Source organism: Lygodium microphyllum, chromosome 20 (assembly GCF_053477565.2).
Source record: "Lygodium microphyllum isolate KBCC chromosome 20, Lygodium_microphyllum_v1.1.10, whole genome shotgun sequence".
NCBI classification, from domain to species: domain Eukaryota; kingdom Viridiplantae; phylum Streptophyta; class Polypodiopsida; order Schizaeales; family Lygodiaceae; genus Lygodium; species Lygodium microphyllum.
Genome location: NC_141154.1, coordinates 76857798 through 76870786, shown reverse-complemented (window position 1 = coordinate 76870786; position 12989 = coordinate 76857798). Strand labels below are relative to the sequence as shown.

The 12989-nt window shown below is 39.8% G+C and overlaps 1 protein-coding gene across 16 annotated transcripts in view; it reads right to left on the bottom strand.

The window, feature by feature from the left end:
• Positions 1–12989, bottom strand: part of LOC148019051 (uncharacterized) — a 55276-nt gene that overhangs the window by 13704 nt on the left and 28583 nt on the right. For 8 of the 16 annotated variants that reach the window (XM_087701616.1, XM_087701617.1, XM_087701618.1 and 5 more), the window contains 3 exons: positions 9081–9214; positions 8626–8976; positions 8389–8522 (listed from right to left, as the gene is read on the bottom strand). In XM_087701616.1, coding sequence (XP_087557742.1) covers positions 8389–8522; positions 8626–8976; positions 9081–9214 — 619 coding nt within the window. Of the gene's footprint in view, positions 1–8388; positions 8523–8625; positions 8977–9080; positions 9215–9292; positions 9442–12989 lie in introns of all 16 variants that reach the window. The other 8 variants (XM_087701613.1, XM_087701612.1, XM_087701623.1 and 5 more) reach the window with 2 other exon arrangements.

Genomic DNA, 12989 nt, shown 5'->3' with positions numbered 1-12989 from the left:
TCTTACATTAATTTACAACATTCATTCACTTCAGAGTTGTGTTTTCTCTCTCCTTTCTTTTGTTTATGTTTGAGTTTCTGTGTTTGAGTTTTGCGTTTAGGGTTTAAGTTTTGCCCTTTGTGTCTGTGTCTGTCTCTTTGTGTTTCTATTGTGGTCGTACACGTTGTTTGTCCTCAATGCAAACCCTACCAGTTTTCTTCACATGGTATCAGAGCCGGTGCTCTTGTAAAGAGTATCTTGCGGATATTGTGGAGAGCTAGTCTTTGTGCAAGGCACACAATACGACTCGTAACCGAATCATAATGTCCGAGATACCTTCTTCTCCAGTTCCTATGATGTCTTATCAGGCTTCTCCATCATTGGAGGCCCTGAGACAGCATTATGGACTTGGTGAGGAGGACAACGCTCCACCTTCACTAGATTTCACTAACATGACAGAGGAGGACTTTGAGGAGTTGGCGGTAGCCTATTGTCCCACGAAGGACAATACAACGAATCTCTTCACAAAGCCTTTGCCCAAGGCTTCTATGCTTCATCACATGAGGTTGTTGGGTCTATAGACACTTCCAAGATTTGAGAGGGGGTGTTAGCCTGCCTATTTTAGTCATGTTAATTTGTCATCTCCTCGTTGTGAGCTCGTGAGCTCCTATTGAAGTCTGACGGAGACATGGAAGCTTTGGCATTTTAGCATGCATTTCTTTCGTTTTAGGCACATTTCCTCAATCTGCCAGTTGGCTTTCATTCCCTACTAGTGTCTATCTTCTCCACGATTGCCCAAGATTCTGTCATCATTTTCCCCATTTTATTGTGCACTCAAACTGCATTTATTGCAGCTGCACACATTTTAGCAGCAAGTTGGCCATATTTTCCTATTTTGGCAGTCTGCCAAATTTGATAGTACTTTGCTCTATATAGCAGCCACTCTCCACTTTGCCTACACATTCTTCTGCAAGTTGTGCACAATACCTCTCTGACACACTCCAACTTTTGTGCTACCATCATCATCAACCTAATCTGGTGTCCTCACTGATGCAATGGGCTGCATGCAAGGAGTGATCAGTCCTCACTTTGTATTCAGCATTCATTTTCAGTCAATGCAGATTTCTTCCTTCTTATTCTATTGTCTCTCTCTTCCCTTCTCACTATATTCGTGTTCCTTCTTCCGTTGCACACTCTCACAAGATGACTATACATTTTAAAGGCAAGATGACCATACATTTTAAAGGATCCATCCCATTCAGCTCTCAAACACAACATAACATATACTTTACCTACTAAAGGTCCAAACACACCAATTTTCCATAGTGAGAGATTCACACACTCCCACATCAATTGTATATGAAACCAGCCTTTGGAAACCCAAAGGGCAATAAACCACATTTTAGCAAGCACTTGATTCAGCTTAACAGTAAATTCAGTAAGAAAACTCCACACACAACTCGAGCTAGAGTGCTCCCGCCCCACACATTGACACTTGTTGGCCCCAAAGCTTGGCCCCCCTTTCGGTATTTCTTTAGATTCCTAAAATATACTCAAATTGGTTACAAATGGCTGTATTTCAGCAATTTCTTGTGACATAACCACATGTGCACAATGGCCTTGACACCTTTGCTACTGACCTCCAACCAACTATAGAGTGTTCAAAACTATGAATGAACACTTCATCCTATCAAACACTAAAAATGACAACAAGAATTTGAACCCAATTTTATGGAGCATTTGCTGAGATAACTATCCTACATAATCCCCACACAATCCCACGTTGTTCCTCTCACAAACAAAGGGGGTTTCTCACAATGAAACTATGAGAATGTCACTTTCTTCACGACAAAATTTCTCAAAAACCACAATAGGCTTAAGATCTCAAAGAAAAAGAAAGATCTCCGCCCATAGTGCTGTCATAACCTGTTTTTTTTAATTTAGCTCAAAAACAACAACATACCTTGCTATGAAGTTACAAGGCTGCCCAATGGAATCCCCATTCCAAGAGGAGAAAATTTGGCTATTGTCCACACTCCATCTATGCTATAAGTTCATTCCATGGTTGAAATTTGCAATTTTCTACAATAACAAAGAGAAGAGTAGTTATCTCTAAACTTAGGTTTTTCCAAATGAGAGAGAAGCCCCAGATAGCCAAGATAAGCTTTCCAAATGAATAATCAGCAACTCCTTTGCATGTCCAAAACAAGCCAAACTAACCTCACCCATGGAATCCATCTCATCATCTCTAATGCCCAACTTGGCTGTCAATTCTGGGGAAATGAAGTTTGCACAAGCTCCTGCAATAAAGAAAACTAAAGCATATTGATCTCTCGCTTTGCCCCATACACGGCATAGCTCTGAAGCATCCAAGTTTGGTTGCTCACTAACAAGATTGGATACCAATCTAATAGAAGTTTTATGCTTCTTACCTTTCTAATCCTTATTGTCATCTGCATGGTTTTTAGACTTAATTGCATCCAATTTGTACCAAGCTGTTGTCACATCGAGTTCAAAAGTATTTTTGAGCCATTGAGAATTAAAAGCATGTTTGAATTGCAAGTGAGTTGCTTGTGCCTTGTCTTACATCAAAAGGATTGTCCACCACTGAAGTGCATTTCCTTTTTAAAAAGTGACTATCTTATGCACTTTTACCCCTATAGTAGGCTGTATAAAATTGCTGAATGAGGGTCAAAGCCTTCAGTTTATCTTGCATACCATTAAAGGTTTCAAATTTGATTGCTGTCCCACTTTCTTTGTAGTCTTTAACTTTACCCAAAGAAGTCAAGTTATCATACACGGGTGGCTGCCAACCAGCTATAGAGTGTTCAAAATTGCAAATGAACACTTCAACCTGTCAAACCCTAAAAATAATAGTAAGAATTTGAGCCCAATTTCATGGAGCATTTGCTAAGATAACTCTCTTGCATAGTTCCCACACAATCCCACGTTATTCCTCTCACAAACAGAGGAGGGTCTCGCAATGAAACTCTGAGAATGTCGCTTTCTTTGCAACAAAATTGCCCAAAAAGTATACTAGGCGTGAGATCTTGAAGAAAAAGAAAGAATCTCTGCCCATAGTACTGTCATAACCTATTTTTCTAATACTTAGCTCAAAAATAGCAGCATACCTTGATGTATATAGAGTTACAAGGCTGCCTAATGGAATTCCCATCCCAAGAGAAGAAAAATTGGCTACTATCCACACTCCATCTATGCTATAAGCTCATTCCATAGCTGAAATCTACAATTTTCTGCAACAAGAAAGAGAAAAGTAATTGTCTCCAAACTTGGGTTTTTCCAAATGAGAGAGAAACCCCTGATAGCCAAGATAAGCTTTCGAAATAAGTAACCAACAGCTCCTTAATTATATCATGTTTTTTAATTAAGGGCTAATTAATGACTTAGTCATTAATCATAAGTGAGCTGCTCACTAGGTGAAACTTTAGCTCAAGGTCTACTTAATAACTTAAGTGTCCTAAGTGAGTTGCTTACTAAGCAAAACTTTAAATGTAATTCAATTCTAAGGTACAAACTTTCAATCTAATGAAAATTTCACATTGCACCTTGTTCCTTTAGCCTTGGCTAGGTATCACATGACTCACACACTTCTCGACAACATGCCTCAATGTCAAATCCTTCACTACCGGTGCAATGGTCACCATCCCAAGAGCTAGAGATACCAGAATTAAAGTTCATTTTAATTGAAAATTCTCACGAAGTTTAATTAAATCATTAAGTTCATTTCTCATTATAGTGACACTGAATCATTCTCAAATATCACATCTATGATCAACAGATCAAATGTACAAAAACAGCCAACCAAGATATGCAAAGGCCTCAAGACAAGTCTATGATTGAAGCTTGTAAGATCATGAACAGAAAGACTCTAGAAAGCTATAACCAACTACCACATAACAATCCATGTCATAATGCAATCTGCTCTATCTTGTGGCCATCCCAAAGCCATACTCTATGCAACCCTCCATTCGCCAACAACACAAAGGGAAACAATATGCTCAAGTGCATTCCCAAAAGCATACCAATGGTCCACGAGCAAAGAAGCGTCATATGAAGTGTCACATTACAGAGACTCACATCTCATTTTTGTTCTTCAAGTACCAAAGAGAAAACCATGCAAGAATCTACATGTCACACTCTAATGCTTTCGCAAACACTATACTCTACTAGATGCTTTAGTCACACATAATGGTTGCTTTACAAGACTTATACCCATAGCCATGGTTGCTTTACAAGACTTATGCCCATAGCTATCCCTAGAGATCCATGCTACTTCATAAGACTTACGATCATGGTCATCCCAAGAGATCCACATCAATGACATATCTTAACCCTAAAAGCATTCCATTTAAAATAACAAAAATCCATTTAGTACCTTACACTGTATATGCCAAACAAAATACATTGACATGTAATAAAAAATGGTATGAAGCAACATGTGTACTACGGCTGCCATATATATGTTCACAAGTGTAATCAAATCACAGTTGCCTAAAAAGTAAAATATTCATTGTTATGGTAAGCATCTATACACAACTACATAACTAGTCGTTTCTATGTGGTAAATTGTCCACTTTCTAAACAATCAAATCTAACGTAGATATGATATTGGCAATGGAATTCAGTAAATGTAATTTTGCTCCACATGTCGTAACTTATATGTGTTTAATTGATAAAGCTCAATAGTCTTTTTAACAATGTAATTTATTTTTACTTGACGAAGATATTGATAACAATAATTCCATTGGTAGTGCTTATTCGAATAGATTATTACATGAATATGCTGATATCTTTCCATTCAAATTACCCATTGAAATTGCACCATCATATAATATTTGATCATCATAGGATAGAGACACATAGCCATCCCATCTCTCCAAAACCTTAGTTTACCCTAAAAGAGCGGAGAAGCTAGCCACGCAATTGCATGACTATCTTGCAAAGGGTTTTATTGAACCGAGTAAATCCCCATGGGCACATTTGTCCTCCTCACTAAGGAAAAGGATGGCACAATGCGCTTTTTCCTTGACTACAAAAGTCTCAAGAAAGTGACCATCAAGAATAGATATCTGCTTCCTAGAATGGATGATCTTATTGATCAACTCTGTGATATCAAGTATTTTATCAAGTTCGATCTAAATTCCATATACCATAACGTATGGTTAGCTCTTGACCAAATCCCAATTTTCATATGTAGTATGGAAAGATGAACAATTTGTTTTGTCCATAAGATGAAAAATTGGATAGTTGCTAATGACATACTCGTTTATAGCAAGTCATTGGAGGACAATGTAAATCACTTAGCTATTGCCTTACATCTCTCAACAAGGCGGTACTTGTGAGACTATCTAAGTGCAAGTTTTTTTCGTATACAGTTTTTATGCATTGGACATGTAATCTCAGCTGATGGCATTAGAATTGACCCCAAAATTGGCCAATTGTTTGGACCATTAGACAAGTGAAATCTTTTTAGAGTTTCACTGGACTTTCTAGCAAGTCCATTAAGCACTATGCTAAGATTGTCGATTCATTGGCACATTTGCTCAAGTGTATCCGAAACCAGAAAAAGCACATTTGTCCATCCATTATCTAGATTAGTAAGCTCAATCAATTGCATGCATGTTCTAGATCATTGTTCCAAAGAAAGCTTTGCCAAGTTCCTATGGATGCTAGCAATTACATTGTAGGTGCCATCCTATACCAAGACAACCGATCCATGAGATGCATGGGATACAATTTTGGGGCATTGTTCATGTTGGGTCTTGGCATTACTTTGCCTTGGAATGCAGTTGGAAATTTCAGCATGTAGAGAACATAAGCATTGTTATTCTGCCCACGAATGCGATTGGAAATTTCAACATGTAGAGAACATGAGCATTGTTAGGTAATAACTGCAAACGTTTTTTGATTGTGATGCCACATATATTTCCAATAGGAACTGATGTCTTTGTCTCACTCCAATGCAAGAGAATTTCGCAAGGATTTAACAGGAAGGTTTGTCACAAGCTCATGAATTTTTAACTTATTTCTCCTAGGACAATTAAGCTATGTACATGTGAGATTAAGTGGAAATGTGAACCACGGTGACAAGCAAACTCCATTTGGGTAATCAATGCCATTGCTAGAAGTTGTGAATGACGAGTGCCATAATGTACCTGGGACGGATCTGAATCAGAGACATGGAATAGCCCGTTAGGAACAACTTTTGGTGTTGAAGAGGTTATAGAATTAAATCATTTAATGTCCTAGACGAAAGTTTATGGAAAGTTTCAAAACTTACAAGTTCATTGAGGTTAGGAATTTAAATTTGAGACTGGGGAATGGACAAAACTTGGGCAGGCCCAATTGATTTTCATTTTTTCTGAATTAAAATTGGCTGGAAATTTAGTTGTGGGAGTAAATTTGCACAGGTAGGTCTGCCAAGTGTCAGGGGCTGACTTGCCATGTGGCAATCAGCCCCAAACAAGGCCATGCAAGGCTAAGGGAGGCAGAGACGGTCAGTTTTGAGGCTGGGAATAGCAACTAGGTGACCATCTAATGCAGGCAATAGCAGATGGACACCTTCTGGGACTAGGCAACAACAGCTGAAAACCATTTCAGGGTAGGCAACGGTCAACCTAATCTGGGGCACCATTCTAGGCAGGCAACCTGATTCTGGGCACCGTTCTATTACTGCTGAGCACTATTTTGGCCTGCAAAGTCTGAATTCCCTCCCTCTCTCTCTCTCTCTCTCTCTCTCTCTCTCTCTCTCTCTCTCTCATATGCCAATTGAAGTCTCAATTGCATACCTGATGTGCTGTTGTCCATCATTTGCTACTTTTTGGACTGAACTCAGCAAGAATAATGGTTTGCATGGATGCCTCAAAATGAGTACATGCAGATCTCAATCATGCATGAAGAATTGCTTTTGTAAATCACTGAATTGACAACAGATTGAAAGATATTTTGTGGGTATATAGCAAGATGAATTGCATGCAATTGTAGATCAACGGGAAAATTGAGGATTAAGGCTGCTGATTGCTAGGAAGCCATTCCAGATTTCTCACAGATTGCACCTCAATTTGCTGGAATTTAGGGAGCTTGAGTTAAAGGAACATAAAGAGATGAGTTCTTGGCTTGGTCTCCAAATTTTCAGAGCTTCCGTCTTTCGTTGTGGTATTCATCATCTATTGGAATAAAGATTAAAGAGAGATCACAAGGGGTGCCAGGGTTTGGGGCCAATCCATGTTGAATTGTCTCAATTGTTTGTTAAAGTGCTGATGCTCGTTGTAATCACTAGAAAATCAGGGATTTACCACCCTTTTCACAATGAAGGCTTGTTTCACTCACCATAACTTATGGCCTCTCACCAGATCAAGGTTTACTTCACGATCCACTCAGAGTGGATTTTTCTTCCTTTTCATTTTGTTCCTTTCAAACAGAAAAAATCTGAAAAAGTCATCGAAGGATACAGAGATGATTATTCAAGCAAGTTGTGACGATTCTGCTTGTCATTTTTGGACCCGTTTTAGCTTGATCTGCTGCATTTTAGCTGTCATCATCCTCCCCAGATCTCTGTCAGTGTGCTCCAGTAGGCAGCCAGTTCAATTCTGTTGCTATTCACGAAAGGTCCAGTCCACAATCTGCTGTTATTCGAATGCATACTTTCCTGGAATGTATCAACTGAGAAGACACTCTGACACACTTCAAAAACAAGATATTTATGGGCACATAGTTCCCTGTAGGCCTGCCATATGTGCCGATGACACAATTAGCCTAGAGGTCATCCTGATGCAATGAAAATCAGCAGATAAATGTCAGTTCTTTTTGTTTTTTCACATACATGTATTCCAGCAGGGATTTGAGGCATGTAATAAGGTCCCAATGGATGAGACTGTCCAATACTTTCAGTTTCAAGTGGACCTAGACATCACAAAAGCACACCAACTCGTTCCAATGCTAGATTCCATCAGTAGGAAACTGATCAACTAAAGCATTGTGCCATTTCCTGTTGCTTGGCAGATCCCTAGTGGTCAACCAAGTCCTCGGAAGCTCACAAATGGAGTCCATGTTCTCTAAAATTACCCCTACTCTTCAATTTCAAAAGATGTGCCACAACAACATTCTCTCACACTCTTTCATATTCAGCACAGTATTTTGAGCATACGAACATGTAAGTTATTTTGAGAGAAGACCGTATGTGAAAGATCTTGAAACACAAAATTCAGCAAACCTGTCATAAGTATATTAAGAGATATTATGAAGAGATTACAGGAACAGTCACAATGAAGAGGCAACTTGCATGTTTGATCAAAGCATTATATTGAAGAAATATGCACTACATTAACATTCGGCCAAAAATAGTGATCCTAATTAAGACCATTGAGACTATGTGGCATCAGAATTCACCTTTTTACAAATGTGTGTTACTTGTTCACCAAGGATGTTTTTGTCCAACTGTCCTGGATCGATTGCCACTACATGATTGACTCTCTTGCTAAGAAATTCAGTCCATGCACCAGGGGCTGCACCTATATCGAGAGCTGTAACATGTTTTGAGTCTGAAAATTACAAATCTCATGAACGAAACTAGCTAGCTCAACATAAATACAATCCATAAGTAGTAATTATGAACTTCCAACGCACCTAGCATGTCTTTAGTCAATTTGATTCCCTTGACATGCAAGGCTTCTTCAAGTTTTGAGCAAGCTCTGGCCACATAACCTTTAAAAAGAGCCTCTCTGTCACAAGCAGTCAAGTACATATCTTCCCCTTTACCTATTCCAAACCTTATCACACCATTGCATTCCACTGCATATACACTATATGTGAAACCATGCATAGCATAGTCAAATTCAGGCAGCTCATTTATCACCCATCCTGAAAGCTCTCTAGGAAAAGTCTGCAAGCGGAACGTAGCTTTGGAGCAAATAACAACTCCATTATCACCATCAGTGAATGATGCATTGTTTGCATGTTCAAGCACATCCTTCCTTGCTGCATTCATCACATGACAGTCATTACAGTAAAGAGCATGTAATGAAACTTGAACTCAAAAAGACATAGTCAAGTAGCTTCTGAGATTAGGAGCAGTTTCTAACCAGCCACAATTGTTCGATCACAGTTTGAATCAAGACCCTCCAGATTGAGTGAAGTAATTGTTTTTTTGAGCTGGCACATAAAGCTGCTTTTGCATTCACTTGATTGGTTACACCAATAAATTCGAACAATGTACCTGTATCCCATGTTATACAAGGTAAATTGCATGCATCTAGATGAGCCTGTCATAACAAGTTTTGCGAAGCTACCTCACCCCCTCAAGAAACAGCCCATAACATGATCAACAAATTCTTTAGGTGTAACTGCACAATTTCGAAGAAGCACAAGGCAAGGCCCTCTGTATTCTGATGTGCCTAACCCAAGTTCTTGAGCATCATCACAAAATTTTCTTGAAGGGAAGGCCTACAACACAAATTCCACATCAGTTTGTGCCTTTTGCAGGTTCCACTTAAGATAACAAGGGAGACAAAGATCCAACACATTGTACTGTAGCTAAAGGAACTTCTTAAGCATTCATACCCTCCTCCATGTTATCAAACAGAAACTTTTATCATAACGGACTGTCAGGCTAACTACCAATCTGTGAAGTCAATATGATACATCCAATTGATACAAAGATGATAATATTGTTCTTCAGCAGGATGTCCACCCAGTGGCCTATGAAGCAAGAAGTTCACTCTAGCTGAGCAAAAAGTTCAGATCAAAAGCTATTGAAGGTAATGCTTACACAATATCATTAGGGCCTCTCTCCTCAATCACACATGATGGCACCTCCTCTCTTAATTCTATCTTGACATCAAGTATGCTCCTGCCAGTAAAGTGTCCTTGAAAAAAGTTATGGTTTAATCCCCCAACCCCCTAAGAAGTTTAAGAGGGCGTGCTTCTTGCCCACCACAATCTTGCCTCTCTCAGCTTCATTCAGATGCTCGTTTCAACTTCATTCCCACACTCTCATACAGAGAGGATGTTGGCAATGGACATATAGTGTCCAGCTCCATTTGGTCTTGCCCCATTGTTGTCTTTTGGGCGCCTCTTGTTTTTGGAACATTGATACACCTCAAGTGGTTTCCCATGTTTCATCTGTTCAAACTGATTCTATCTCCGGATCATTAGTGAGTGTTCCTTCAATTGTTCATTGTATTCATTAAGTGAAAGTGAGACACTTATTTTGTGTTTAGTTTCACTTGCACAATTGTTTACATAGTCCAATTTTCCATCAAAATCATGGATCAAAGATAGCCAAATGTGATGTTTTTTCTATATCCTACAAAGTTGGTATTTTTGCACTCCTAGTTATGGTCCTCTCAATTAACTACCTTGAGGATAGAGTAAAGATGGCAGAAAACTTTTATTGTTGCATGCATGGACCACTATCTAGATGGGGTTAGGTAGATAGTGGACAACTACTTCGCAAAGTAGGGGAGCCTAAATTGTTTTCCATTATCATGCAAATAGGTCAACCAAAACATCCACCTAGGAACCAACTTGCACATGCATTCGCACTAAGTCACTCATCAGTGATCCAAGGCTATGGCCAACCTTGCCGTCTCCAGCCTGCTGCCCTGCTGCCTCCAGGCTTCTGTCATCATCTATCCTCTCTAGGCCTGCCACATGTGACACTCATTTTTGTCTATGCTGCTACCAAAGTGGTCTGCATCAGATTTCTGCATCAACATTGGTGGCTTGCTGCACTCACTATGCATTCTTGGAGGATGACACTTCCCTCAAACATGCTCCCACAAGAAAAGTAGTTATTGCATAGCCTCCATAATCCACTCCTTGAGTCACTATTGTACCACTTCCTTGCTCTTTCATTATTCATTTAGCATTCATCAATCATTCAACTTCTTCATTTGTGTTCTTGTTTGAGTTTATTGTGTTAGTCGTGTTTGTACACTCTTTGTTCCTACGCTACAAACTCTAGTGTATCCTCACATGGTAAGAAAGTCGATGCTCTTCTAAAGAGTATTCTCAATCACTATTGAGAGAGCTAGGTTTGAACTAGTGACACACATCTAAGGCATGCTATCTCAACCACCATCTTGGAATCCCCCAGTGTCCAATCAAGCTTCTCCTTTGGAGGCTGTGAGACAACATTATTCCCTCCACATGAAGAACAATGCTTTCTCCTCTTCTTCTTCTCCAATACATCAAAAGTTCCAATGAAGACAAAGGCAGAGGTAAACAAAAATATAATAAGTGACTTTACATCATTTTTTATTTGCATCTTTGTAAAGAAATAACAGTGCAAAGAAGATAAACACCAAGTGTACTACAAAACACAATGATAGAGAAGTAGAGCTCAAAGGTGAAGAGTAACTCAGAGTAAGAGAAAAATGAATAAAGAATGAATGCAGTAGACACTGTTTACAAGAGTGAATACAGAACCTCGAACCTCCATATCTCAAAATGGACCAGCTATGAACTGGAGAGTATATCGTACTCTAAATAGATCCCAAATCGTAGCAAGAAGCCTCAGTGCAATGATTAGTTGCTGTAAATGGCAGTAGACAGCAATGCAGGCTGCATTGTCCCAAAAATGCAGGGTCATATCTGATGTAGACTGATCTGGTGAAGTACACAGCAGCAATGATGCAGTAAACAGCTCTCAAAGGCAGTCTAGAAGCAGGGAGGAAGCAGCAGGCTGAAAATACAGCCTGTTGGAGGGCGGGTGACAGCTAGTATGCTGACATCAGCAGTGTATGGACCAGCCTATGCAGCAAACACAAGCTGGACAGCAGTCGCTAGTGGCAGCAGCTCCGAACAGGTGCACACCAGCAAATGCAGTAGAGAAGAGAGGCTGAACAAGGCGCCTGTCTGGTGTATAGCACCAAAAATGGAGGTATCTGCCGGACGAGGGGTGTAGACAACAGTGGAATAGGGCGCAACCAATAGAAGAATTTGCAAAACATGGTTAGACTAAGTGGCTGGGCAGCCTCCTATTTATAGATGTGGATCCTCCCAAAGTGTGGGTGTTTGCTAATGGGACATGGACACTTGGGTAATTTCTTTAGTAAGTTTGGTAATTTTTTTGATTTGGGACTGTTTAAAGAGCCAATTAAGGCTTTAATTGTAATGCACTTTTTAGCTTCACAATTCCAATGATTGTTTTTGTAAAAGGGTGCTTGGGCAAGTAAACAATTCTCCTTTGAGGGCACTACTCATGTCGTACCGTTGCATTTTGCATCCTATTTTGCATTGACACCCTGCATTATCCCTTACATTACCATGTGGTCAAAGAAGTCTGCTTGGATTCCCATGCGCACTAGTTAGTTATCACTGAGCAGTCACACTTGCGCAATTCCATGGTAGCTAACCTTCATCATTATCTCATCATGTACCCCTTCACCACCTCGACACCAACACCCTTGCCACACAATGGTTCTTTATGGGGAATACTGACACATCCCCCAAGATCCAACCTACCCACAAGAAATGACACAAGCCATACCTATGACAAAGAGCATATAAGGAATGGACATCAAACTCACCTCCCAACCATAGAGCTAAACGAGCTCACCCCCAAGCCTAGGAGCTAGCGGCAACCCGAGTCATGACCACATCCCAAGAACTGGCATCCCATAGTACCAACCCATACCATCCCAATGTGCAGAAGCATTGGTCCATAGGCCAAGAGTCCAAGAGTGGTGATCACACACAATGATGTGCATAATAGGGCCTTGAGTTCTATGAACAAGACTCAACTACCCTAACCCTAAAGTGTCCCATGCATTCGCATTAGGACACTTTATGACCACTATGACCAATGCTACTAGTAGCAACTGGATGTCAAAGGATGTGACACTTCGCCCCTTATGAACGATTGCAATCCTCAACCATATCCTCAAGAATGAAGTGGGAAAAACAAATTTTCAATGAGCTTACTGACCAGCATGTAGCCTTCATCTTTGAGCAATTCTTCTACATGACTAAATACTTAGAATAAACAT